This window comes from Mandrillus leucophaeus, unplaced genomic scaffold, assembly GCF_000951045.1.
Source record: "Mandrillus leucophaeus isolate KB7577 unplaced genomic scaffold, Mleu.le_1.0 Scaffold176, whole genome shotgun sequence".
NCBI lineage: Eukaryota > Metazoa > Chordata > Mammalia > Primates > Cercopithecidae > Mandrillus > Mandrillus leucophaeus.
In genome coordinates, this window is record NW_012101765.1 from 3079668 (window position 1) to 3104786 (window position 25119).

At 37.8% G+C, this 25119-nt stretch overlaps 1 protein-coding gene across 1 annotated transcript in view; it reads left to right on the forward strand.

Moving 5' to 3' along the window:
• The window catches only part of NSUN3 (NOP2/Sun domain family, member 3), a 61729-nt gene that overhangs the window by 19494 nt on the left and 17116 nt on the right, over positions 1–25119 (forward strand). Inside the window, exons 3-5 of the mRNA XM_011977274.1 lie at positions 2281–2624; positions 12404–12558; positions 13293–13414. Coding sequence (XP_011832664.1) covers positions 2281–2624; positions 12404–12558; positions 13293–13414 — 621 coding nt within the window. The remainder of the gene's footprint in view (positions 1–2280; positions 2625–12403; positions 12559–13292; positions 13415–25119) is intronic.

Genomic DNA, 25119 nt, shown 5'->3' on the forward strand with positions numbered 1-25119 from the left:
ATATAATCCTAGGCAAGGTTACTATATCTCTACCTGTCTACATATACAAATATTTTATAAATTGTTTTTAACTGAACTTTTATTCCAAAGTTCATCTGAAAGAATAGACATTCCAGATAGCTTCGAAAATTCTGAAGAAAAAAAGAATGAGTAAAGATTTGTCCTGTCTGATGTTAACTAATTGGAAGTGTTCTCCTCCTTTTTAGCTAAGGGTTAGGCACACGATGCAAGTCAAGCCACTCCTGTCTGTATCACTGTGTTCCTGATCATTTTTTTGTTACACGTGACTCAACACTGGATAGATTTTTCAGCCTGTTTGCAGGGTAAGATTAGGATGAACTGCCATAGGACTTACAATAGTGGCATTTGCAGATTTCCCTTTGGGGTCAGTCTTAAAGCAGTCTCCCCCAAAGTGTGGTCCTGGGGATCAGCAGCATCAGCATCACCTGAAAACTTGCTAGAGATACAAATTTCAGGCTCTCTTTCAGACCTCCTGAATCAGAAACTCTGGCTGGGTCCCTGCAGTCTGTTTTACAGACCCTTGATGCACACTGAAGTTTGCGAACCTCTTTCTTAAGGAAAGAGGTTGTCATCCTCCAAAATAGCTGAAACAGATTTGCCAGGCTCCCGTGACACACCATCCATAGTAAGAGGCAGTGAAAGGAGAAAGCAGGTTCACGTATTAGCCCTAAATTGAAATTCACGTGGCACGCTTCCAGTCGCAGGTGTTACATTTCAATCCAGCCATTCCTCACATAGGCAGCTCCAGGGTGTGAAGCAGCTGGAATTTATTTAATTGACCATAGTTAATGAGGCTCCCAAATAACTCAGCTAGAAAGGTCAGCTAGTAAATAAATTAAATATTTCCTGCTGGATCATCTGTCAGTTGATATGAGTTTGTGATTGTCAAGAGATGGAACTCTTGGACCGAATACAAATTTAGCAAGGTAAAGCTGCTGGGGGAAAGCCTGCACCATCAATCCATAAGTGGTTTTTAAATCATCCTTGGTTTTTTATCATCTGAGCCACTCATCGCCTCATTAACTCTATTAGTATAGAGTTCACTGTAGTTAGTTTCCCATACCTTTTATCTTCATCAGAGGAAAACACTCATTCCCTCTAATACCCTTTTATGGTAGTACTTTTCCCTCTAATATTCAGAGTCTCTAAGAAATTGAATATTGTCACTAAGAAAAACACTTCCTTGTGCAGAGTGATGGACAAAGATTCATTTGGACAGATTTAGAGGTATTTAAAGGCAGGCCGCCTTTTTGTGTTTTGTTTTTCAAGATGTTCTGCAGGGAGGGACTAAGCTGAGTGTAAGCTGAGGCATACCTCTCTGGTGCAGAATTTAAACCTCAAAAAACTCAGTAATCATAATGTTACCGGTAGAGGGTCTTGACTGCAAGTTGTCCAGGTTCTTGGAGTTTTGAACAAAGAATCAGACAAAACACACAGCCAAGCAAGGAAAGAATGCTGCAACAAAGAGATTGATTGAAAGTGAAAGTACACTCCGCAGTGTGAGAATGGCCACAGCAGTGCCACAAGGGCCACAGATACAGAATATTCTTGGGTCTGAATACCCACTAGAGGTTTTCCATTGGCCACGTGGTGCTCACCTCATGTAAATGATGTAGTGGCCCGCAATCCGTCTGATTGGTTGCGGAAAGCAGCCAAACAGAGGCTGCAGTGAGGTTACAAAGGTTACACTCCTGTGCAAATATCTGATTGGTTGTGGACAGCAACCAGTCAGAGACTGAAGTGAAGTTACGAAGTTGCACTTCTATTCAAACATGTGATTGGTTGCAAAAAGCAACAAATCAGAGGTACTTTCAATTTCCCATTTGCCATGCAGAAAATGTGAGGGTCTGCAAAGGGAGTAGCCCCTGGTTCTTTTGTTACTTAGGCATGGAAAGTTAGGGTTTTCCTTTCAATTTAGTTCTAGGAATTCAGTGTGAAATGACTTTAGGTTCCCTGTCTCCAGACTCTATTCTCTTGCCTCAATAATATAATATTTCAATGATCACAATTAGTTTTTGAAAAGCCACAATGAACAAAATACCAATTTCTAAAATAAAGACAGGATCATAACAGTGCTGGATTCAGTCCTATGAGATCCTCATGAGGCAGAAGGAAGAGTCAGGAATACTGATCCTGTCTCTTAAAATCGCAGGTAAGTGAAGTATAAAACTAGGACCATATTCACCTGATTCATAATATAAAATTGTATTGGTGTGTATGATATTAATATTCTCTTATTTTCTCTTTTTCTATTTCTAGGAAGATACTGACATCTCCATCATGCTGGCAATATGCTGTCCTGCTTAACCGATTCAATTATCCTTTTGAACTGGAAAAGGATTTACATTTGAAGGGTTATCACACACTCTTTCAGGGATCTTTACCCAACTATCCTAAATCAATGAAGTGCTACCTTAGCAGAACTCCGGGCCGAATCCCTTCAGAAAGACACCAAATTGGAAACCTGAAAAAATATTATCTCCTAAATGCTGCTTCCCTTCTCCCAGTATTGGCTCTGGAATTAAGGGATGGGGAGAAGGTTCTGGATCTGTGTGCTGCTCCTGGAGGCAAATCAATAGCTCTGCTGCAGTGTGCTTGTCCAGGTAGTGTGCTTTTCGTTCAGTATTTGACAACTTTTTAATATCCGTATGTTACAGAGAATTTTGAAAGTATATATGGGGAGAAACATAAGATTGAGTTTGCAAACTCGGGAAGCTTGAAAACTAGGACAATATGGAGAATAATGGAAATTTTTGCAGAGGAAGTCAGTATAAATAACATTTTTTTCAGCAACTTAATTCTAGCAGGTGATTGGAAATAAAACTTCAACATTTTGCAAATACAGATCTGTCAGATGATATGACTGCTCATAAGCCGGATAGGTTTTTTTTTTTTGTTATTTACCTTTATACTTCAGAGTCTTATATAGATATCCTTGTCATACTTCTCTGCAACAGAAACATGTACATTTAAAATAATTTTTTGATGTCAGTAGAATATAAGGTTCCAAGGCAATTCTTTCTGGTAGAAATATAATGTGAAGTACATATATACCCTTAAATATTTAAGTACTTACATTTAAAAGGTAGAAAGAAACAGGTGAGATTAATTTGAATAATACATTGAACCTGATACATTCAAAATATTATTTCAATATGTAATCAAAATAGAAATTATGAGATATTTTACATTCTCATTTTTTTACAGGTCTTTAAAATTGGTTACTTTACAGTTACGTCACATTTCAGTTGAGACTAGCCACATTTCAAGTGTTCATAGTCACATGTGAGAAGAGAGTCTAGTATTGGACAATCCAAAAAGTCTTTTCAGGTCACTTTTTCATTACCATTATTATCAGAACCAAAGTGATACACAGTTTTATAAATGTTTGTTAAAAGTAACTAGTCAACATTTACTATAAATTTTTTTCTTAATGATTTTTCTTTTAAAACTAATTCTTTTTTGGCTGGGCACGGTGGCTCACGCCTGTAATCCCAGCACTTTGCGAGGCCGAGATGGGTGGATCTCGAGGTCAGTAGTTCAAGACCAGCCTGGCCAAGACGGTGAAACCCCATCTCTACTAAAAAATACAAAAAAATTAGCCAAGCATGGTGTTGGGCACCTGTAATCCCAGAATCCCAGCCACTCAGGAGGCTGAGGCAGAGAATTGCTTGAACCAGGGAGGTGGAGGTTGTAGTGAGCTGAGATCACGCCACTGCACTCCAGCCTGGGCGACAGAGTGAGAGACTCCGTCTCAAAAAAGCAAAACAAACAAACAAACAAAACTAGTTATTTTTCTTTTAAAACTAATACATGTTTCCCTGAATAAATATTATTTACTACTAGATGAGGCAGAGTTGAGCATCAGTTCTGTCCGGTTTTTGTGTGATGATTCTGTCTTTATAGATGCCAGTGCTGTTCATACAGATAAGAAGATGAACTGGGCGTGGTGGCTCATGCCTGTAATCACAGCACTTTGGGAAGCCAAGGCAGGCGATCACTTGAGCTCAGGAGTGCTAGACCAGCCTGGGCAACATGGGAAAACCCTGTCTCTACAAAAAAATTCAAAAAGTTAGCTGGGCATGGTGGTGCATGTCTGTAGTCCCAGCTACTCAGGAGGCTGAGGTAGGAGGATTGCTTGAGCCTGGGACGTGGAGATTACAGTGAGCTGAGATTGCACCACTCCATCAGCCTGGGAAACAGTGAGATCCTGTCCCGAAGAGAATTGTGTTACAGTTGTTTTACTGATTCTTCAGACTCCTGATTTATAGCCCCAGATCACATACAGATCTTTCATCAAGCATTATTTTAATTATCTATTAGGTAAGCACCATTTAAGTCCATTTTTGATTTTGTTGAAAGCAAACGATGTGAAACCATCTCAATTACAAAAGGCAGGGTTGGCCTTTTTTTTTTGAGGTGGGATCTCGCTTTGTCTCCCAGGCTGGAGTGCAGTAGTGCGATATCAGCTCTCTGTGACCTCTGCCTCCCAGGTTCGAGCGATTCTCCTGCCTCACCCTCCTGAGTAGCTAGGATTACAGGCATGTGCCACCATGCCCGGCTAATTTTTATATTTTTAATAGAGATGGGGTTTCACCATGTTGGCCAGGCTGGTCTCAAACTCCTGACCTCAAGTGATGTGCCCACCTCGGCCTCCCTAAGTGCTGGGGTTACAGGCGTGAGCCACTGTGCCTGGCCGACTTCACTTTCTCAGCCAAGACACTGATGTGTTGAACTGCCCTTGTTTGATGTTCTGGAGATTTCTACACCCTGGCACATTGTGCCATAATAGGATTCTAGATGTGTGGGAGGCTTGCTTGTCATTTGTAAAGTTGGTGAAGGGCCGTGTGAAAGGAGATGCCCCACTGGAGGTGTTCTCCTTTAGGAAGTTGATGATCTGAAAATGGCTTCTTTTGAAACTGTCCAAGCCTTCCTGTCCCTTAGAACAGGGTATGTATCCCCAAGGCCTGTATGTTCCAGTTTGAAGACGGCTTTTATACTTTTATATGAGAGCATTCCCTGTTGAAATAGATTTAAAATTCTTTTATGAGAAATGTGAATCCAGTTGTACTAGGCCTTGGTACAAATATATCAGTTAACTGTATATTTAGGAAGAAATATGCCCAATGTTTTAGAGTTCTGGTTAAAACTCAGCTATTGAAGCTTGCTGTATTTTAGAATAAGAAATCACAACAAAAATATTATTTTACAAGTTTACCTCATTATTTTTATCATTTAGGCTGAAGTTTTGTGGAGTTGTATGTTGTAAGGAGCACTTATTTTTTCTTCTAAGTATAAGTTAAAAGGCTTATACTAATTAATTCTGGATATAGAATTTTAGTATTATAAAGGATGGAAGGAAAATGTCAAATGTAGTTACCATTTTGAAGAGAGGACATTTTAATCCTAAATTATCCTCATTAGTAGGCTATAAATATTTTACGCATTTTTGGTAGCAAAGTTGATTTGATTAGGAATCCAAAGGCAAACTGATATATTCTAGGAGTTTGAAGTTGAGAAGAATCTTCCTGTTCTTATATCAAGGGCAATGAACTACAGGCAGTGTTCCAAGTAAAGTAGCTTTTCATCTAAGTAGGACTAATGATAATGATTTACTAAGAAGTACAGATGTCTTCATGCTGATGCTTAAAGCCCAAATTAGGTTAGCTACAGTGCTTGAATTTGGAATGTAGAAGCAATGCTAATCAAAGCTTTTATAAGCAAAATGTAAAATGATGGCTGCACTAAATGTGCATTTGTACACCAAATTTCTTTAGATCAGTACTGGCCTTTATTCTGGGCCAAGAGGCTCATGGCTTTGAATGATTACAAAGCTTATGTTTCAGGATGATTTAAAAAAAAGAGTCTACTTTCTGTTGGTCCAGCGCTCTCACCTGTTAACACATTGATGGACTGACCATGGTTTTTGTCAGCATAGCCTTTTTAATGTCCTGCTCTTGGCAGGAAAAGAGCAAACAATATGGATTCTCAATGGAAAAACATCAGCATATTAACTAAGGATGACCCAGCTTGGTGGAGTGTCTTAGTCAACTTTCTGGCTGAAGTCTATGTCCTTCTAGGCATGAAAATCTCTTTGATGTCAGTGATAACTTTTTTGGTTTTTTGAGACAAGGTCTTGCTCTGTTGCTCAGGCTGGAGTGCAGTGGTGCGATCTTGGCTCACTGCAGCCTTGACTTCCTGGGTTCAAGCCATCCTCCCTCCTCAGTCTTCCAAGTAGCTGGGACTATAGGCCACATGCCACCATGCCTGGCTAATTTTTGTATTTTTTTTAGAGATGGGGTTTCACTGTGTTGCCCAGGCTGGGCCTGGAACTCCTGGGCTCAAGCAGTCAGCCTGCCTTGACCTCCCAAAGTGCTGGGATTACAGATATGAGCCACCACACCTAATAGTGATAACTTTTTGATCTCTGATTAGTATAGAAGACTGAAAAGACTCCTTTCTTTGTTTAATTGCTTTTACTGTCCTCCCTGCTTCTTCATCTTTAGTCCTTTTTGCACCTTCTACAGGTGTCACTTTCTCTTTTCTCTTCCCCTGCTCCTTTTCATTCTTCAGATTATACTTCAGGATTTAACTTTCCTGGAATGCCTTCTCTGAACTCCCTGCATTAGGTGTATCTTTGTGGTAACCATTTTGTAACACTTCGTATGTGCCAAGGACTGTATTAATCACATTGCTTAAATCTCTGCTTTTCAAACACTTTTTTAGTAGTCTCTGCTTCCAACATCTTGTTTTTTATTTATTTTTTCTTCCTCTCACCTTCTCCCAGCATCTTTTGTTATACCCCCATATATGAGTCTTCCTAAAGTCCTAGAGCTCTGAGGAACTGTGACTATCACTGGTGACCATTATTTAACTCTCCAACTCTGTGAGTTGGGTATTATTATTCCTATTTTAAAGAATTATCTGAGACAAGGAGAAGTACCAAATTGCCTAAGGTAAGTGGCAGAGCTGGGGATCTGAACTCAGGTTTTCATTGTTGTAGTTGTGCTATTGACTATTCCAGGGTCTCCCAGTAATACAAATGCTGACTTCTGTAGCATCTTCTGTGAGTCTCCTGGAGCATAGGGACAGATCCTTTTTTTTTTTTTTTTTTGACATAGAGTCTTGTTCTGTCGCCCAGGCTGGGGTGCAATGGTGTGATCTCAGCTCACTGCAATCTCTGCCTCCTCAGTTCAAGCGATTCTCATGCCTCAGCCTCCCGAGTAGCTGGGATTATAGGTGCATGCCACTAGACCTAATTTTTGTATTTTTAGTAGAAATGGGGTTTCATCATGTTGGCCAGGCTGGTCTTGAACTCCTGACCTCAACTGATCCACCTGCCTTGGCCTCCCAAAGTCCTGGGATTACAGGCGTGAGCCACCAAGTCTGGCCCAGATTCTTATTTATCTTTGTGTCTGCAGCAGATACCACTGGCCTAGTCCATAACAAGTCCTTCATAAACGAGAACCTCGAAGTGGTTGTACTCTCAAGTGCATTTTAATCTAATGTCAACCACATTTTAACAAATTCGTCATCACCATTTTGTTCTTTTGTGAATATGTAACATTGCTTCCAGGTAAGTTTAAAGAAACTTACCATTATCCTTTGCAGCACTTTGTTTTACAGGTAATCAGGCATGAGTAGGGCAGGAGAAGGTAACCTCCACCTACCAGGAATGTCAGGCAACCATCAGGCGATGATTTGGCAGTTATTACACTGCCTCTCTAAAAATGATCATTGGCAGCCGGTGCCCGGGAGAGGCAATTTCCTGATGCTGCACAGTTGTCACACTAAAGTGATAATTCACCGCAGGCACCAGGGAGAGGCAATTTCCCAAACAGATAAAAACATTTGAAATTGGTCGTCAGCTTCCAATAAAATTTCAGGAATTAGGCAAGTGAGCTCAAGCATGTGCATCAAGAGACAAAATGGCAGAGTATGACTTCCGGGGCCATTCCACTGAAAAGGGAAGAAAGCCTCAGGTGAGCATACAAGTTTCTAAACACACTGTGCGTGCTCACCTCCCAAGTGTAAGGAAGGCACTGCGCATGTGGGGAGCTCACCCTTAAGGAAGAATAAAGGAAGAGGGGTGCAGGACGCCAGAAGTGGGCCAGCATATAAAGTCCTAGGATTAAGGTTAAACGGGCATTTGATCTCCAAAGGACTCGCTTGGGACTCTTCCAGGTGAACTGTCCTTTCTTTCTTGCTCTAGAGCTCTTGAGTAAACTTCCACTCCTGATCTTAAACTTGGCTTGGTCTCTTTTTCTGCCTTATGCCCCTCAGTCTAATTCTTTCTTCTGAGGAGGCAAGAATTGAAGTTGCTGCAGACCCATATGGATTTGCTGCCCACTAGCACTTTTAGTACATAGGACAGTGTCATTATTCCAATTATAATACTGAGGGGAACATAGAAAATGATCATAAATTATAGCTTATGGCTCCAAAGAATAATTGGAAAAACTGGAAGGAAGGCAAGATTATTGTTTTTAAGTTAGGTCTATTAAAATGAATGAATGAATGAAACTACCAATTTCAGTTTCTTTCCTTGGACCAAAGATTGCCATGTACAGATGTTAAATCCTCAGGAATTTGTTAAATTTGCCCCTTTTCCTGTTTAGATGAAAAAAGTATTAAGATTTGGTTTGTTTTTGACAAGCACTAAATTGTCTCAATGTAGTGTTAGTATATATGTGAAACTTGCATTGTGACACTTTATATTTCTTATTTTTAAAAAGTTTAACCAACCTAAGACCATTTCAAATAAAATCTGCATCTAAGCAATAATTCTGCTGGAAGCTATTTTAAAATGCTGACTTGAGAATCTTGACTCAGACTATATACAATTTAGTGAAAAGCTCCCCTGATTTTCAGTTGTAATAATTTAAATATTCATTATTATAATGCCATGCTTCAATCAAGTCATCTACATTTAGTGTGCACATACTAAATGCAAGGCATTGGATGGTATGTGTATAGAGGTAAGGGATATAGAAATGATGAAGACTTCTGTTTCCTGTGGTGTGACAGACTGGGTGCCCTAACCAACCCCCCTTAAGAAAATAACTAAAAATGTAGGATATAATATTAGACACATTTTTTAATGCTTAAATTATCTTTAAATACTCAGTGGCCAAAATCTAAGAGATAGTGGGAACCTTGAAGGTAAATTGTGTACTGAAGCTGGCTTTTGACTTTGGAACATTTGCTTAACATGAAAAACTTACATGTTTTTTATTGCTTCCTGAGAGTGAAGGAGTATAAAACAAAGCCAGAGCCTACCCAAGCAGAGCATCTAATAGAAGATTCATTTTCATCAAGCTGGGATTCGGAGTGCTATACCCTCCATATAAGGTAAACCAGGAAGAAATTGTCCTCTCCAAATGACTGCAAGGAAAACTGCCTGTCTTCAGCTTTGATGCTGGGAGAGGAGAGAAAATACCCTCTGAAATCATTATGGTGAAGTTGCAGAACACTGAAAATAAAGAGAAGAACTTAATAGCAACCAGAAAGAATGGAGAGCTTAGTTTCAAAGGAAGAGTGGACAGAGGGTTGACACTTGAGGGTAATAAGAGAAACCAGCATTCAAAGGAATATAAAAGATGACTGTCAATCCAGAAATATATCCAGTCAATAATGCTCCTGAAGAGCAAAAGCGAAATAGAGAAAGAGAGAGAGATTAATAGTTCATCACCAACAATTCTGAAGGATGTGCTTCAGGAAAAATGAAAGTCATCCAAGATGGAAGATAGGAGTTAGAAAAAAATGAAGAGCAAAGATGGGATATTATGTGGGGAAAGTCTAACCATCCTTGGCTATAGAAGACCATGATAATGTTTTGTGGTATCAAAAAATGTAAATCCAAAGAAAACCCAGATATACAATAACAGTAGCATCTAAAGCAAGAGTGTTACAAGATTCTTGCATCTTTTAGGAAAGTTGGTGAAAATTGACTTAGCTTAGAATTTTCTTAACACGTGCATATTAAAGGTCTTTTGGGTTACTACTAAAAAAGTTGAAATAGAATATGAAACATTTAAACTAGAAAAAGAGGAAAATTGAATGAAAGATGAGTAAGACCTCTTTCCTCTGAGGCCCTTAGTATTTGATAGGCAGTGGTGGACATGGCAGGAGTGACTTTGGGGGTTATCTTGTGGACCCAGCTTATGCATCACTACAGATATGGTTGGCTTCATCTTTACTCCCATCCCTCACCTCGTGGCTGGAGCCACTTGAATTGTTTCCAGAGACTGGAGAAACCCTAGCAAAGGCTCATGCCATTCATGCAGTTGTCTGCTGCTAATGCTACCACTGCCACAAATTGAAGAGCCTCCCAATGAGTGCCAGCTGACAAGCAGAGATCACCTCACCTGTGTGCTTGCAATACCTGGCCTTGGGTACTGCCTGGTTTTTTAGCAGGTGCCTGAAGGAGTCAGGTACACAACCCCAAAGTAGGTAGAAGTTATCAACTCTTGGTGTGGACTTTAACCAATGAGAAAAAGAGACAAAAAGCAGCCAGCCAATTGTTCTTCCTCCTTGCTGCACTAACCTCCAGTTCGTAACAAGCCTCTGTAATTTCAAACTGTAGAGTTGCCCTGAGAGACTGACCGAAGCTGTAGACAGCTTGATTACAAATCCTCCTGTGTCTATCCTACTCCTTCCATGATTTACTTCCTTTTTTCTCTCACTTTTGCTTCCTTAGAATTGCACCCTGTCCATACCATGAACTTCTGTCTTAAATTGTTTCTAGTGATTTCAGGCTAAGGCAAGGGCTCTTAGATACCTATTTAAGTTCCATTAGCAAGTCCTCCAAAAGATATCCAAAGTAAACATGAAAACTAGCTGTATAGATGTGCTTTAAGATGATTTTCTGCTCTTCTTCTCAACAAAATTGATGCCACCTCCTGGGCTCCTTCCCTATAGAAACATAGAAATATGGAGCCCTGGGCTGGGCACGGCGGCTCACGCCTGTAATCCCAGCACTGTGGGAGGCCGAGGCAGTTAGGTCACCTGAGGTCAGGAGTTCCAGACCAGCCTGACCAACATGGCAAAACCCCATCTCTACTAAAAATACAAAAATTAACCAGACATGGTGATGTGCACCTGTAATCCCAGCTACTTGGGAGGCTGAGGCAGGAGAATCGCTTAAACCTGGGAGTTGGAGGTTGCAGTGAGCCGAGATCATGCCACTGAACTTCAGCCTGGGCAACAGAGCGAGACTGCATCTCAAAAAAAAAAAAAAAAAATGGAGCCCTGGTAGTAGAGAAGGTAAGCCATACATAGAAACACCTCTCATATGAGATAAATAAGAGAAGTACAGAGTATGTGTGGGAAATGGAATAGTCCATCAAGTTTGATAGAGCACAGAGCATACTGGGGAAATAGTGGGAGATTAAAATGGAAAGATTGTCCTGGGGTCTGGCTATTATGGACCTTGATTTAAGAACTCCACATTTGAACTTTATTCAGTGGATGATGAGAAGTCATTAAATTTTTTTTTTTTAACTTTTTAACAGTGGAATGACAATCAGAAAAAAAACCCTAATATATATATGTGTGTGTGTAAATATATATGTAAATATATATACGTATATGTAAGTATGTATTTGAGCAAAGGCTTTGCAATTTTTTTTTCCCTTCTATGTTAAAATTTAATGTTCAGTTAGTTCTCTAGTATTGTTTCCTTGGTAACCTGACAGAGATTGTCACTATGTTTCTAGGCGAGATTGCTTATGATAAAAATGAGCCTGATTGGTAAACTGCATGTGGGCTGGGAGAAAGAATAAATAACCCCTGGAGACCTGGTAGAGATGCCATGCTTTGGGTCTTCTGAGTACAGTGATTCTTATAACTGGGCATGTCCCTGTGGAGACACTGAAAGCCTGTGGAGTTGTTAAAAGAAAAGATGGTTCCTGTGGGACAGGAGACTTTTAAGTCAGGACAGTTCCTGCATCTGCCCCAATGTGAGTCTCATCTTCTTGCACCTGAATTACCACCTGTGTTTACTCTTAAGCGTTAGTTCTTTAGAGCAAGAACCGTGTCTGAGGTATTGGTTGTATAACATATCTTTAGGAATCTATAATTTTTTATAGGTTTTACCTCTAATAAAATTAAACTTGGTGGAGCAAATGCTGAGAGCTTCTGAGAGACTGTGTAGGCATGACTATTGTAAATGTTTTATGTAGTAGGTGTGTGTATCTATCTATACATACATGTACACCTTATTTCTGTTTTTAAAGCATAAGAACATTATACTGTTTACCTCTGAGCCCTATTTCTGCATAATTTTGATGAGTTAACTTCTTCCTGAAATTTATTTGCTGAAAAGTAGAAATTTAACAGTTCTATTGCCTTCATTTGAAACTTTTTAATCCTTTTTATTTAGGTTATCTTCATTGTAATGAATATGATAGTCTGAGATTGAAGTGGCTGAGGCAGACGTTAGAATCTTTCATCCCACAGCCTTTGATAAATGTAATTAAAGTGTCCGAATTGGATGGCAGAAAAATGGGAGACGCCCAGCCTGAAATGTTTGACAAGGTACTTTTATTACATTGTGACAAACTGATGGATGCCCAATGATACCACTATTATGTTGCTTTGTGGTTGTTATTTTCCATCTGTTCTCAGACATAGCCTGATACAGTCTCTCAGTACCCTGGAAAATTTTGATAAAGTGAATGTGGAAGCAGTTTTCATTTGGTCGTCAGCATGGTTCAAAGGAAGCAGTAACATTGGGATTGGGGATTATAGAATGTTTTATATTGGCAGGTAACTCAAAGATACTCAGGAAAAGATCAGATATTATTTGGGTCACTACTGTATTGCTTTAATTCAGTAACATTTCATATCAGAGTATGACAGTTGAAGAAAAAGAGGTCATTTCAGTGAGCTGAAATTGAAATATTCATTCTTAGAAATAAATGCTGAGAATTCAGAAATATATTAATGTCTAATTACAATGCGTAACTTTTGTAAAAGTTTTTGCTGTGGTTGTCAAGTATTTCAAATAGCATTAGTAGACATAGTAAACTTTAATTCTCCCATCCTAAGCCCCAAAAAACAAACACTGAAAGTACATGGTAAGTTTTTCTGAAAAGTGTTAGTGAGGAAATGCCATAAGGAAAAACTTACTGTGGTGTATTTTCAGTTAAAAAAGAAATGTTTTTATTTATTTGCTATTTGTTTACCATGTTCTAGAGAATTTCTCTATTTCGTGCCTGAGAATAGATTGTCAGTGCATATTTGCATCGCTTGTCCTTTTTTTTCTCTAGGTGTTAGTGGATGCTCCGTGTTCAAATGATCGAAGCTGGTTGTTTTCTTCTGACTCTCAGAAGGCATCCTGTAGGATAAGTCAGAGGAAGAATTTGCCTCTTCTACAGATAGAGCTCTTAAGGTAGGCACTTTTAATACAAAAGTGTATTTTGGTGTCTGATGTAATTTAAGCAGGTGTGATAGAACATATCAGGCCCCCAATGGAGGGCTTGCTGTGTAGGTGTCAGTGATTATTCCTCCAAAGGCTGCACTCAAAAAATTCCCAACTTCTTCCCCTTTATCGCTCATGCTGTAATGCTCACCGCCCCTCTCCCCACCCCCAGTGATGTGTAGTATTGCTGTGCATTGTCTCTTAAAGGGCATAGACGATTTTACTGTAGTTCAAAGTTGTTTGCTCACTGGGACCCAAGCCTGGGGGTTCATAGCCCTGTTTCTTTTACCAGAATCTGAGCAGCCCTTTAAGAATAGCTTTGAATCAGGATGCATGTTTTGTTAATGTTCTGGATGAATCAGCCCCTAGCAAGTTGTAGCTCATTGTTAGTGCGTGTCTCCCCTCTGAGAATTTTCCAGAAGGACCTGGCCACTGAACATTTGGTTTCATTAAGAACAGAGCCATTTTGGAACATTGTTGTTCGGGTTCCAACAGCGATTTTGACGTATGCCCTACTCCCATGTAATTCTTCTTGTTTAATGCTAAATCAAATATTTTTGTTTGTCTGTTTTTGAGACAGTCTCACTCTGTCGCCCAGGCTGGAGTGCAGTGGGTGCAGTCTCGGCTCACTGCAACCTCTACCTCTCTGGTTCAAGCTATTCTCCTGCCTCAGCCTCCTGAGTAGTTAGGATTACAGGTGTGCGCCACCAAGCCCAGTTTTTTTTTTTGTTTTTGTTTTTGTATTTTTAGTAGAGATAGGATTTCACTGTGTTGGTCAGGCTGGTCTTGAACTCCTGACCTCGTAATCTGCCTGCCTCGGCCTCACAAAGTGCTGGGATTACAGGTGTGAGCCACCACACCCAGCTGCTAAACCAAAATTATCTATAATATTTAAAATACAATTAAATGGTCCCTTAATCACTTATTACCTCTTGCACATAGAAAGACAGTGAATGACAGTGTACATTTCCAGCTTCTGACTGATACACAGCAATGAACATATACCATTTCCTAAATATGTTAACCAATACTAATACATCGTCTTGTATCAGATTACGTCCTGTTCATTATGGTGATTCTTGGTAGGACTTATCAGAAGGCTTTTCTGAACATTTCTCATCCAGCAGTTAGACCATTTGTTTGTATACTTCTGATGTCCACCTTTCATGTAACACTAAGATATTTTGAAAACTTTATACCACCTTTCCCTTTTACCCTTTGGGTTATTGGCTTTGAGATGACCTAGATCCTTCTGTAAATCTTTTCTCACCTAAGCTTTATTGATTTGGCTTCTTCATTTTTTGTTTGTTTGTTTGTGTGTTTTTTGAGATAGAGTCTTGCTCTGTCACCCATACTGTAGTGCAGTGGTGTGATCCTGGCTCACTCCAACATCTGCCTCCTGGGTTCGAGCGATTCTCATGCCTCAGCCTCCCAAGTGGCTGGGATTACAGGTGCCCGCAACCATGCCTGGCTAATTTTTGTATTTTTAGTAGAGACAGGGGTTTCACCATGTTAACCAGACTGGTTTCGAACTTCTGACCTCAAGTGATCTGCCTGCTTTGGCCTCCCAAAGTGCTGGTATTACAGGCATGAGGCAGCATCCCCCAGCCTCAGTTTCTTAATTGTTCCTGCCACACCAGCCTTGCCATTGTTATTCCTTACACTGGTAACAGATACTAAATCTTGTGATGGCTTATTAACATTGTGATCTACATTTTTTTTTTAATCAGTAAGCAAGCAAATAGGCTTCCTGAGAATATTATTTTTCTTCTCTGTCTCCTGACAAATCTGCCCCCTACTTCCTTTTCTTTCTGTTTATTACCAGGTTTTCTGTGATATATTCTGTCTACTGTTTTTCCTTGATTAATTATATTTTATCTTCTGTTTCCTTTACTCTTCCAAACCTATTCTTATTAAAGAACTGTTAATTTTTAAAATTATTTTTTTCTTTTTTTTTTTTTTTATAAATTTTTAGAATTTTTAAAATATATTTCTAATTATACAGGTAATACATGAAACCATTTTCATTGTAAAAAAAAAAAAAAAATACAAATGAAGCAAAAGGCCCTGTTGGCCACATGCCCAACCAAATATCAGCTTTCTTCTTAGAGTTCACTGTTGGATTAGTAGCTGTATGTAGTGAAATACATTTTAAAATAACTTTTATCATGATATGTATATTCTTCTGTAACGTAGTCTTTTTTTTTTTTCACCAAATATTTCTTAGCCTTTTCCATGTAGGTCTACTTTGTTCTCTTTGACTTATGTGAAATATTCAAGAGGATCTGTTGTATTCCTTTTTAATCCTTTAATCCTCTATTTCTGGATATTTACATTGTTTCTTGTTTTTGTTTGTTTATTTGTTTACTTTTATAAACCGTTCTTTAATTTGTCTCATCAGACAGGTCTACTAGCATTTTTCTAGATTAAATAAATATTGAGAAGTAGAATCGAGGATCAAATATTTTAATAGCTGTGTTGACTTGTTCTCCAAAAAGGCTATACCAGTTTATACTCCTTGCTGCACTGGACTTTGTTTACTGCTTGCTCCCTCTTAAAATATTCTCTTCCCTTGACATTTGTGATCATAGGCTTTCCTGGTTCTCCCTACTTCTCAGTTATGCCTTCTTCATATGTTATTCAACTTGCTGCTCATTGGCTCATCCCACAAATTTTGAGTTTCTTTAGCCTACTGATGTTGATCCTTTTCTCTATCTGATGGCTTCAACTGATATCTCCCAATACGTGAGCTTAGACTATCTCCCAAATACGAGTCTAAGCTCAGATCTTTCTCCTTAGCCTCAGACCTGTATATTCAGTTACTATCCGAGATCTCCAGAAACTAAAAGCTCAAATAATTAAGATAAAAATCATAATTTCTAATTATCTTAGGAGAGAGAATCTTCACCAAATCAACAAAATAAAAAATCAGAATAGAAATTCCACCAACCTGCCTCTTCCCCCTCTCTTCTCGGTTTTAGTAAACGCCACACCACCATATATTTGCCTAAGTCAGACATCGATCTCCAACTTCCCTCTTTCTCATTTATTGAATCAATCACTAAGACGTCTCAATCACTGAGACACATGTACCTATTACATGTGTCTCAAGTTCACCCAATTCTCTCCATCCTGAATAGCCTAACCTAAGCCACCAGTATTGTCACCTAAATGATTTTAACTGGCCCCTAACTGTCCTACATGTCTCCAGTTGTGAGCCGTACTACTTGATTCTCCACAGTGAAGCCAGAGTGACACATCCGAAATGAAAATCTCGTGTCAGTTATCCTTCTGGAAATCCTACAGTGGTTCCCCATTACCAGCAAAATTTCACCCTCTTTTATTTTTAATTGGGGGATTTTCCAGTGAAAACCAGAATTTGCTAGACAAATTCTAAAAGAACTGCAATACTTCATACTGTTAATGTACTGCTCAAGTCCTCTTTTGACCTGGCCCCTTCTTACTTCAGCAACCTCATTGTTTCAGAACTCTTACTCATTTTGTTCCAACCATGCAGTTTCTCAACAGTCCATACAGTATCTCATTTCCAAGGCCAGTGCATTTCCTGTTCCTTTTCGTTGAGAGTTCTTCTAATTTACGCTTCCCTTTCTCCTGGCAAACTCTACTGATTCTTCAGGAATCAGCTCTGATGTCTCCTTACTGACGCTTTGCCTGATTTCCAAGGAGTGGTGTGGATATTGTCCTCATGTCCTTACCTTCACTTAAAGATAGATTTATTGTTCCTCTGCTACACAATTATCTAGTATGTGCCTCTCTTTTTGACAAGACTGTAAGCCCCATGGGAACAGGGATTGTTTTATTATTTTTATTCCTACCATATAATTTGGTGCCTGGCATGTAGAAGAGACTAAGTAATTGTTTAAAAACAGTATATTACATGGGTTGAGTATTTAGAATTTATAGGTGTAATTAAATTGATAGCACAGTTAATCTGACAAAAATAATGATGTAATCATTATTGTGCTGCAAGGTGATTAGGCATAAATGTAAAGCAATTCCCATAATTTATTTTGATTAGTATTGCTTTTACATAGCCAAAACATGGCTACAGATGTAATTTAATTTTTTTATCGTTTAATAAATTTTTCTTAATATCATTTAGCATTTCAATCATCATTGCAAAAAATCATTCGCATGCATGAACCCCAGATGGGCATCTTCTTATGTCCCAGCAACGAAGGCTCTTCTGCAGTGGCCACTCCTCTCTTCCATCATCTTACTTCCCTAAAGGAATGGTTTTAGTAGCACATCACTTTAGTAGCAAGTTGGCAGGGCACAAAGCTGAGATCACATTCAATGTAGGTTTTCATGTAATCATATGAGACTGGGAAAGACTGCCGCACCAGCCATCTCCCATTCTTTTCCTTCAGCAGCTGCTCTACATTCCCTGCCTCTGCTTCCTGGTCTGCCTGAGAGGTTTTGCAATAACTTGAAGCAGCCAGAATTCCGAGTCCCTTGGCTATGTGATTATGATAACAAAGGGGAGAGAGCAAGATATCCAAGCTATATGCAGGGAAAATGATCGGATTCCTGACATCTACAAGTCTTGGGGTTAAAAAGATAAAGGAAAAAAAAATGATAATACCAGACATAATCTCTCTTTTATCTCCTGCCCTTGACGTCAAAAAATGAAAAAGAAAAAGAAAAAAAAGACAATAGCAATTTTATCATCAGGAATAGCTCTGTTTTATCACTATATCACTTACCTAGAATTTCCTCCTGCTTGTCTTCCAGTCTTTCCTCAGATAGTTATTGCATTACCTTTTGTTAACAAAAGGCAACCCTTTTATTCCACAATATGAGATAAAAGGTTTTAAAATGCAAGCATGCAAGAGAGTAAGTACATCGATGTGTATGAGTTTCATTCATATGAAGGATTGATTACAGATCCTTATTTTCATTTGCAAAGAGCAATTGGAATGCGGGTAAACAAATATTGTCTGGCCTCATACTGTGGACAGAAGATGGCACTCAGAAGTGAGAAAAGGAGTGGAAAAGATAGGCAAGAGGTAAAGAAGGGAAACTTTCTGATTGTATTGTTTTGCCAAAGGCTAGACTTGTATGTACATCGTCTGTTGACAGATACAGTGCTCAAAGGTACTTTATACACATGAGAACTTATACAGCGTTTAAAAACAAGGACATTCTGTTGTTTACTACAGCATAGGTGGGACAGTAGGACATTATGCTAAGTGAAATAAGCCAGGAATGGAAAGATAGATGCCATATGATCTCACTTCCATGTGGAATCTTAAGAGTTGATCTCATAGAAATAGCATATAAAGGTGGTTACTGGAGGCTGAGGGTGAAGAGAAGGATGGGGAAAGGTAAGACGTTGATCAGAGTCTGAGAGTTAGAAGGAATAAGTTATAATGATCTATCATGCTGCATGGTGACCACAGTTAATGATGTATATTTCAAAATTGCTAAAAGAATAGATCTGTAATGTTCTTATCACAAAAGAATGATAAGTTGGTGAGGTGATAGATATGCTAATTAACCAGATTGAATCTTTCTACAATGTGTACATAGACCAAGATATCACATTATATCCCATAAATATTCACAATTATTATTTTTCAATTTTAAAAAAGGTATTTATGCCCTTTATGACTGTGTGAAGTCATGCTGTCACTTTACCAGAAATTATTTATATTTATGTTACATAAGCAGTCTGCACAGTGTTCAGAATTTCAGCTTTTGAAAAGACAGTGTCCTATAATCATATACTCTACAATTCGATATTAATCTGGTACATTTGGTACATTTTTATGAAAAATAAATGAAAATTAATGTCTTATTTGATATAAGTTTTTTGATGTTAATTTCTTTATCTTTTATTTTTATTTAAAAAAATATTTTAGAGAGAGGGTCTTGCTCTGTCTGCCAGACTGAAGTGCAGCAGTGGTACGATCATAACTCACTGCAACCTCAATCTCCTGGGCTCAAGTGATCCTCCCACCTAAGCCTCCTGAGTAGCTGATACTGCAGAGGCATGCTACCACACTTGGCTAATTTTTAAATTTTTTTCTAGAGACAGGGTCTCACTATATTCCCCAGGCTGGTCTCGAGCTCCTGACCCCAAGTGATCCTGATTCTTTGGCCTCCCAAGTGCTGAGGCCATAAGCACGAGCCACTGTGCCCATCACTGATGTTAATTTTTTTTAAAAAAACTGTTAGTAGATATGTAATGCTCCTTAAAGTTTTTTAAATTAATATACATATAGAAGTATGTATAATGATAAAAATAGTAATCTAACTTGTTTTTTGTTTTTTAACATGAAAAACTTACTGGAAGGCACAGTGATGACAGGAGAAAGATCTCAAAACAATATGAGTTCTTTGTATACTTAAAGACTCTTTGATTTATCCATATAGAGATAGAAAAATTAGAATTTTCTATTGAATTTACAGGACATAAAGATAAAAGTTATATAAGATTTCCTCACACATCTGTCCCAAAGCTATTTTCAGGAGATGAGAATGAGAGGCAAGGATAAAAGGAATAATTAAACATAAGCCAGTTCTATTAATGGAATGCCACTTAAAAGTATACCTTTATTATCATTTCTCAAAATAATTTTTGAGCCGGTCATTCCTGTTACATGCTATGTATGTTCATACTATTTAATCAAATTCTTTATATCAAGAAAAATAAAGTGGGAAAATATACTGAAAATGAAATATATGTAGTCTTTCTAAAAAGTGACTATGATATTTGTATAAGAGAAGTTTACATGATTTTTGGGTGAGAAAGCACTAACTGAAGAATATGATTTATAACAAAAATGTAGGTAACTTATTGCAGTAATGTATCATGTCATTTGTTTCCTAGGAGAAAATCAATTACATTTAAAATACTGACCCCTTCTGGTTTTCTTTTCTCACTACTTGACAAGTAAAATCCAATTTGTGAGCTCATTGAAAAAGGAAGCTTAGATTATTCGGTAACGTTTTGAAAATTTGTATAAATCATCCAGATAACAATCCTTAAAAAGTGGTACTCTGACAGCAAGAATTGTGTTTTGAAAGAAACATTAAAAAAGACACAAAAAACAAAAACACTAACATCTATTCTCTGATGCACTGGAGCTAAGATAAAGAATACCTAGTGACTGTGCAGCATGGCCTTCATCATTCATCAACACAGTGACCAAAAAATTGATATGTTTATATTGGAAAAATAATATTTGAATATATGGGGCTCTCAGAATGGAAAATTTCCACCACTGCCTCAGCTATGTATATGTTTTCTTTTTAACGTTTGAATAATTCAGTTCATGTTGCATACTGTCATCATATGCTTAGTCATATGTTTGGAATCCAGAAAACGAAAGCAAACTACTATTAACAACTACTGCAACTACTACTAATAATTATTCTCTTCCTTTTTCTGTTCTACCTCCTCTGTATTCTTCATCTTATTTCTTTTTTCTTTAAGTTTAGGTGGCAGTAGTCAGAGGTTATGAAATTTAAAATGCACAGTTTATTTGGGGAAAGAACATACTTCTTTTTAACAAGAGTTTACTGATCAAAATATTACACATTCAACGAAATTATAAAAGCCTGAGGGGCCATCCAAAGCTATAATTTGTAACTACTATATTTTCTTTCATAAAAAATATGTGTCAAATATATATTGACAATATGAATACAATCTTGAAAATCAGATGTTATCAGCATTTATTAATTTATTTAATATTATCTACTTCTTAATATTTATTTATTTATTTATTTTTGAGAGAGAGTCTCATTCTGTTACCCAGGCTGGAGTGCAGTGGCATGATCTCAGCTCACTGCAACCTCCGCCTCCTGGGTTCAGGCAATTCTTATGCCTCAGCCTCTCGAGTAGCTGGGATTACAGGCATGTGCCACCATACTTGGCTACTTTTTGTATTTTTAGCAGAGACGGGGTTTCACCATGTTGACCTGGCTGGTCTCAAACTCCCATCCACCTGCCTCAGCCTCCCAAAGTGCTGGGATTACAGGCATGACCCACCATGCCCGGCCTAACATTATCTACTTTATACTGGGAACTTAGCTAAGCATTGCAGATTTTAAAATATGGAAATGATTCTTGTTCTCAAGGTCCTCAGGCCAATTATCATAAAATGTGGTTAAGACCTATAATAATAGAACAGTTAGGATGCTAAGGGAATAGAGGGAAGGATGCCTAACTTTGTTCTTGTTAAGGATGGAGTACAAAATAAGCAGCAGGTAAATATTTAAACTAAAGAGATTTGTCTAATATACAATATTATTATACAATTGTATAATAATATACAATAGAGTATAATATACTGGAGCTAAGATACATATATATTTATTGATTTATTTATTACCTTTGGCTGCATATAGTATGTAGAATAATAGGAATCGTAGTGACATACAGTTGATATCTTTTTCCACTTAATTTATCGTGAACATTTCAATTATTCAATAGTCTTTGAAAACATGCCATTCCTTCATTTATGTATTCATTTATTGAGGTAGTTAGGAATACCTAAAACTCTTCTTTCCTTACACAATCTGGTTAATGAAAGAAATAGTACAAAACTGTATCCTAATGGAGATTAAAAGATCAGCTTTTTAAAGTTCCAGGCAAGAACTTGATAACTCTTTGGGAAGGAGTTATAGCAGCTGGCCTGTGATCCATTTCTGTTTTGATTTCCAGGGGGACACTCCTAAGGAAAGAAAGAAGGCAGGTGACTCAGTTAAATCTTCTCATAAACATGTAGATAATTGGCTTCCTTGGTAAATAGACTAATGAGTTTTGCTAAGAGGATAGTTCTTATTTATGGCATGCTTTGAGCAGCATGTTCCTGGTTAGGATTGCCTATGGTAAACACAAACTAGCATCTATATAGATTTATGGGGCATGGCTTCCTTCCTGGAGATACCATGTATCAACTGCATAAGGTATGTTGTGACATAACCTAAATGCTCCCCATTGTGTGAAGCGATCTGTGAACATGATTTAGAGAATTCATCTATTCTGAATTAAAAATTCATACCCAATACTGAAAGCAAGACCTGGGGAGCTATATCAGCTGTCCCAGACCTTTCTCTGCTTCGCTTGTGCCACTTGATTGCCTGTATACTTAAAATTATTATTAAATAGTAAAGCTTGATAGTAGGTAAGGTCTCTGGTCTGTGTGAATCAAATTTGACAATTTGATCTTTTATGTTAGCTCACTCCTGAACCCCAACCAGGTGTCTGTGATGAAGCTGAATTGAGTGGCATGATTTGGACCTGAGTCCCAGTTGCAAGCTTTTTAGTCCAGTCCCACATCTAAATCTGGGGGCTTAATCAACTCTTCCCAGCAGCTATTAGACAAAAAGTAAGAGCCTTGCCTCTTACATGCTTGGCATGGAAACATGATTAAGAGGATGAGGGGATAACTTATTCCATAGTTTACCACAACTGTTATATATACAGTGGAGACCTACTGAAGTATTTCTAATAATGAAATTACATAATTACATTTATTTTAGAAAGATTATTACACGTAGAGGGTAGACACAAGAGAGCAAACAGAGAGAGAAGAAAGCTATTGGGAATAAATAATTGGGAAGTTATGGAATTTTTCCAGGTGAGCAATGATTATCAGTGGATTAATGTTAGAAGAAAGCAGTCTTCAAAATAAGATGATACTTTAAACATTTCATTAACTCACCATAGTTTATTCAATTTGTAAAATATGACTGATGTTAAGAGTTTAACATCATTTTTCTTAATATTTTGAAAAGCTTTTAATGGATATTTAACAAAACAAAACTGAGCAAATAAGTATAATAAGTATATTAAAGCATTTGAAACATGGGAGCACATAAATTCTTCTAGTTTAAAAAATTTGAACTGACTTTTCAAGATTTCTAAAGAGTGACCATTGCGTGCAGCAGAGGATGACCTGGCTATTTTGGGAAAAGGCTGTTTTGTTGCTTGAGCATTCTTACTTATCTCTTGGTGCTCTGTGTTCTTTTTGCCTCCCCCGAATCTTCTTTCTGTAGGAACAATGACTTTTATGATCCAAAGGATTGGACCTTGGGCTGAAAAACCACGATCCAGCCTATCCATTAAGAGTCCCTGTGACTCTTTCTTCTTCTATCAGCAAGGTTTTCCTGGCATTTGGCCTCATTCTGCCACTCACTACAGGAATTTGAACCTACCATGCCATTGACCTAAATGGAGTCACTAAAATGCCTTTAGTAAACTTTGTAGGCTTTTATTTCTTTTTTAGTCTGGCTACTGCAGGAGTCAAATGACTTTTTTCTTTAGGAAATGATGGTCATTTTTTCCTCCAAAGATTTATTTAGGACATTGGCATTCAAACTCAGCACTGTGAAGACGTAGGGTTTCTGTAGAATCGCTTCGGGAGCTGTCTTGAAGGAATAGATAGGGATGAACAGGGGAGCCCCTTAGTCTGGCACACCAAATCCAACTATAGGCAGGGTATCTTTTTTCCGGTTAAGCATGTAGAGTTTCACTTGAAGAAAGTTTCTTCTTAACACACACACACACACACACACACACACACACACACACACGGTTTGAATAAACCCTTTTAAATCATTAAAATCAACTATAAACTATCTCCATTCATAAGCACATTTGCCATGGGACAAAATCAGGTCAATTCTGATGGTTTTCTTGAAGGCTTTTCTTTTTTTTCATTTGTGTGAGTTAAGAGGCAATGGTTAATAGGACAGAGACCCTACCTTGAAGTTAGGCAGGCCTACTGTGGGTTTGTTGTCACTCTTGGCCCACCTAAGCAACACAAAATGAGATCCTTAGATTTAATTTAGTGGAGCAGTTTTAATCCCTACCGTTCCATACTCATATTAATGAGGTAATGAACTGTTAAGAAGAGGTACTAAACGTGAAGTCTCCAAGTGGAAACCAATAATAAGTATGTTAAAATGTGTCATTTATAATCTATTTCAAAAGTGTCTAATGTCATTACTCTTGTACTAGTACTTTATAAGAAACATTGCTTCTTCAAGGTAAAAGCTTACTGTCAGTGGAAAGAAGATAATTATCAGCACTGTTTTTGTTTCTTAGGCTGACAAAAGAATAGCCGCTGGGTATGGTATCTCTGAAAACAGCAAGCTTGGTCATGTTTCTTTATCTTGAATTCACACAACTCTTTTGATAATAAACAGTGTGATATCTAGAAATTTGATTACTTACTGTGAGCGCAGTGAAGGCTACCCTCAAGGCTTGTAAAATAATACTTTCAAAACTGACGATGGCATTAGAACTATCAACCTAGAAATGTCTGTGTTTTGGATTCTTATAGTGCCATGAAACCTAATTTTAAATCTGCATCTATATGATAGATTGTACATGAGCTTCAGCTTTTCACCTGAATGTTTTCTTTGGTCGTAGTGTATAATAGTGGTTGGGGTTTTTTTTTGTTTTTGTTTGTTTGTTTGTTTTTAATTTGCTTTCTTGCCCAGACTGCTGTTTGCCAGCAGAAATAGTAAACTGATAGAAACAGGGTGAAATGATGAGAAACAGACAGTGAAAAAAATGAAAGAAATGGGAACTGCTGAAAAGGAACAAAAATAGAAATATTGGAAAGGAATACTAGAAGTCAACAATGTAGTATTAAAAAAAAAGAAATGGAAAAGTAAATGAAGAAAAAATTCCC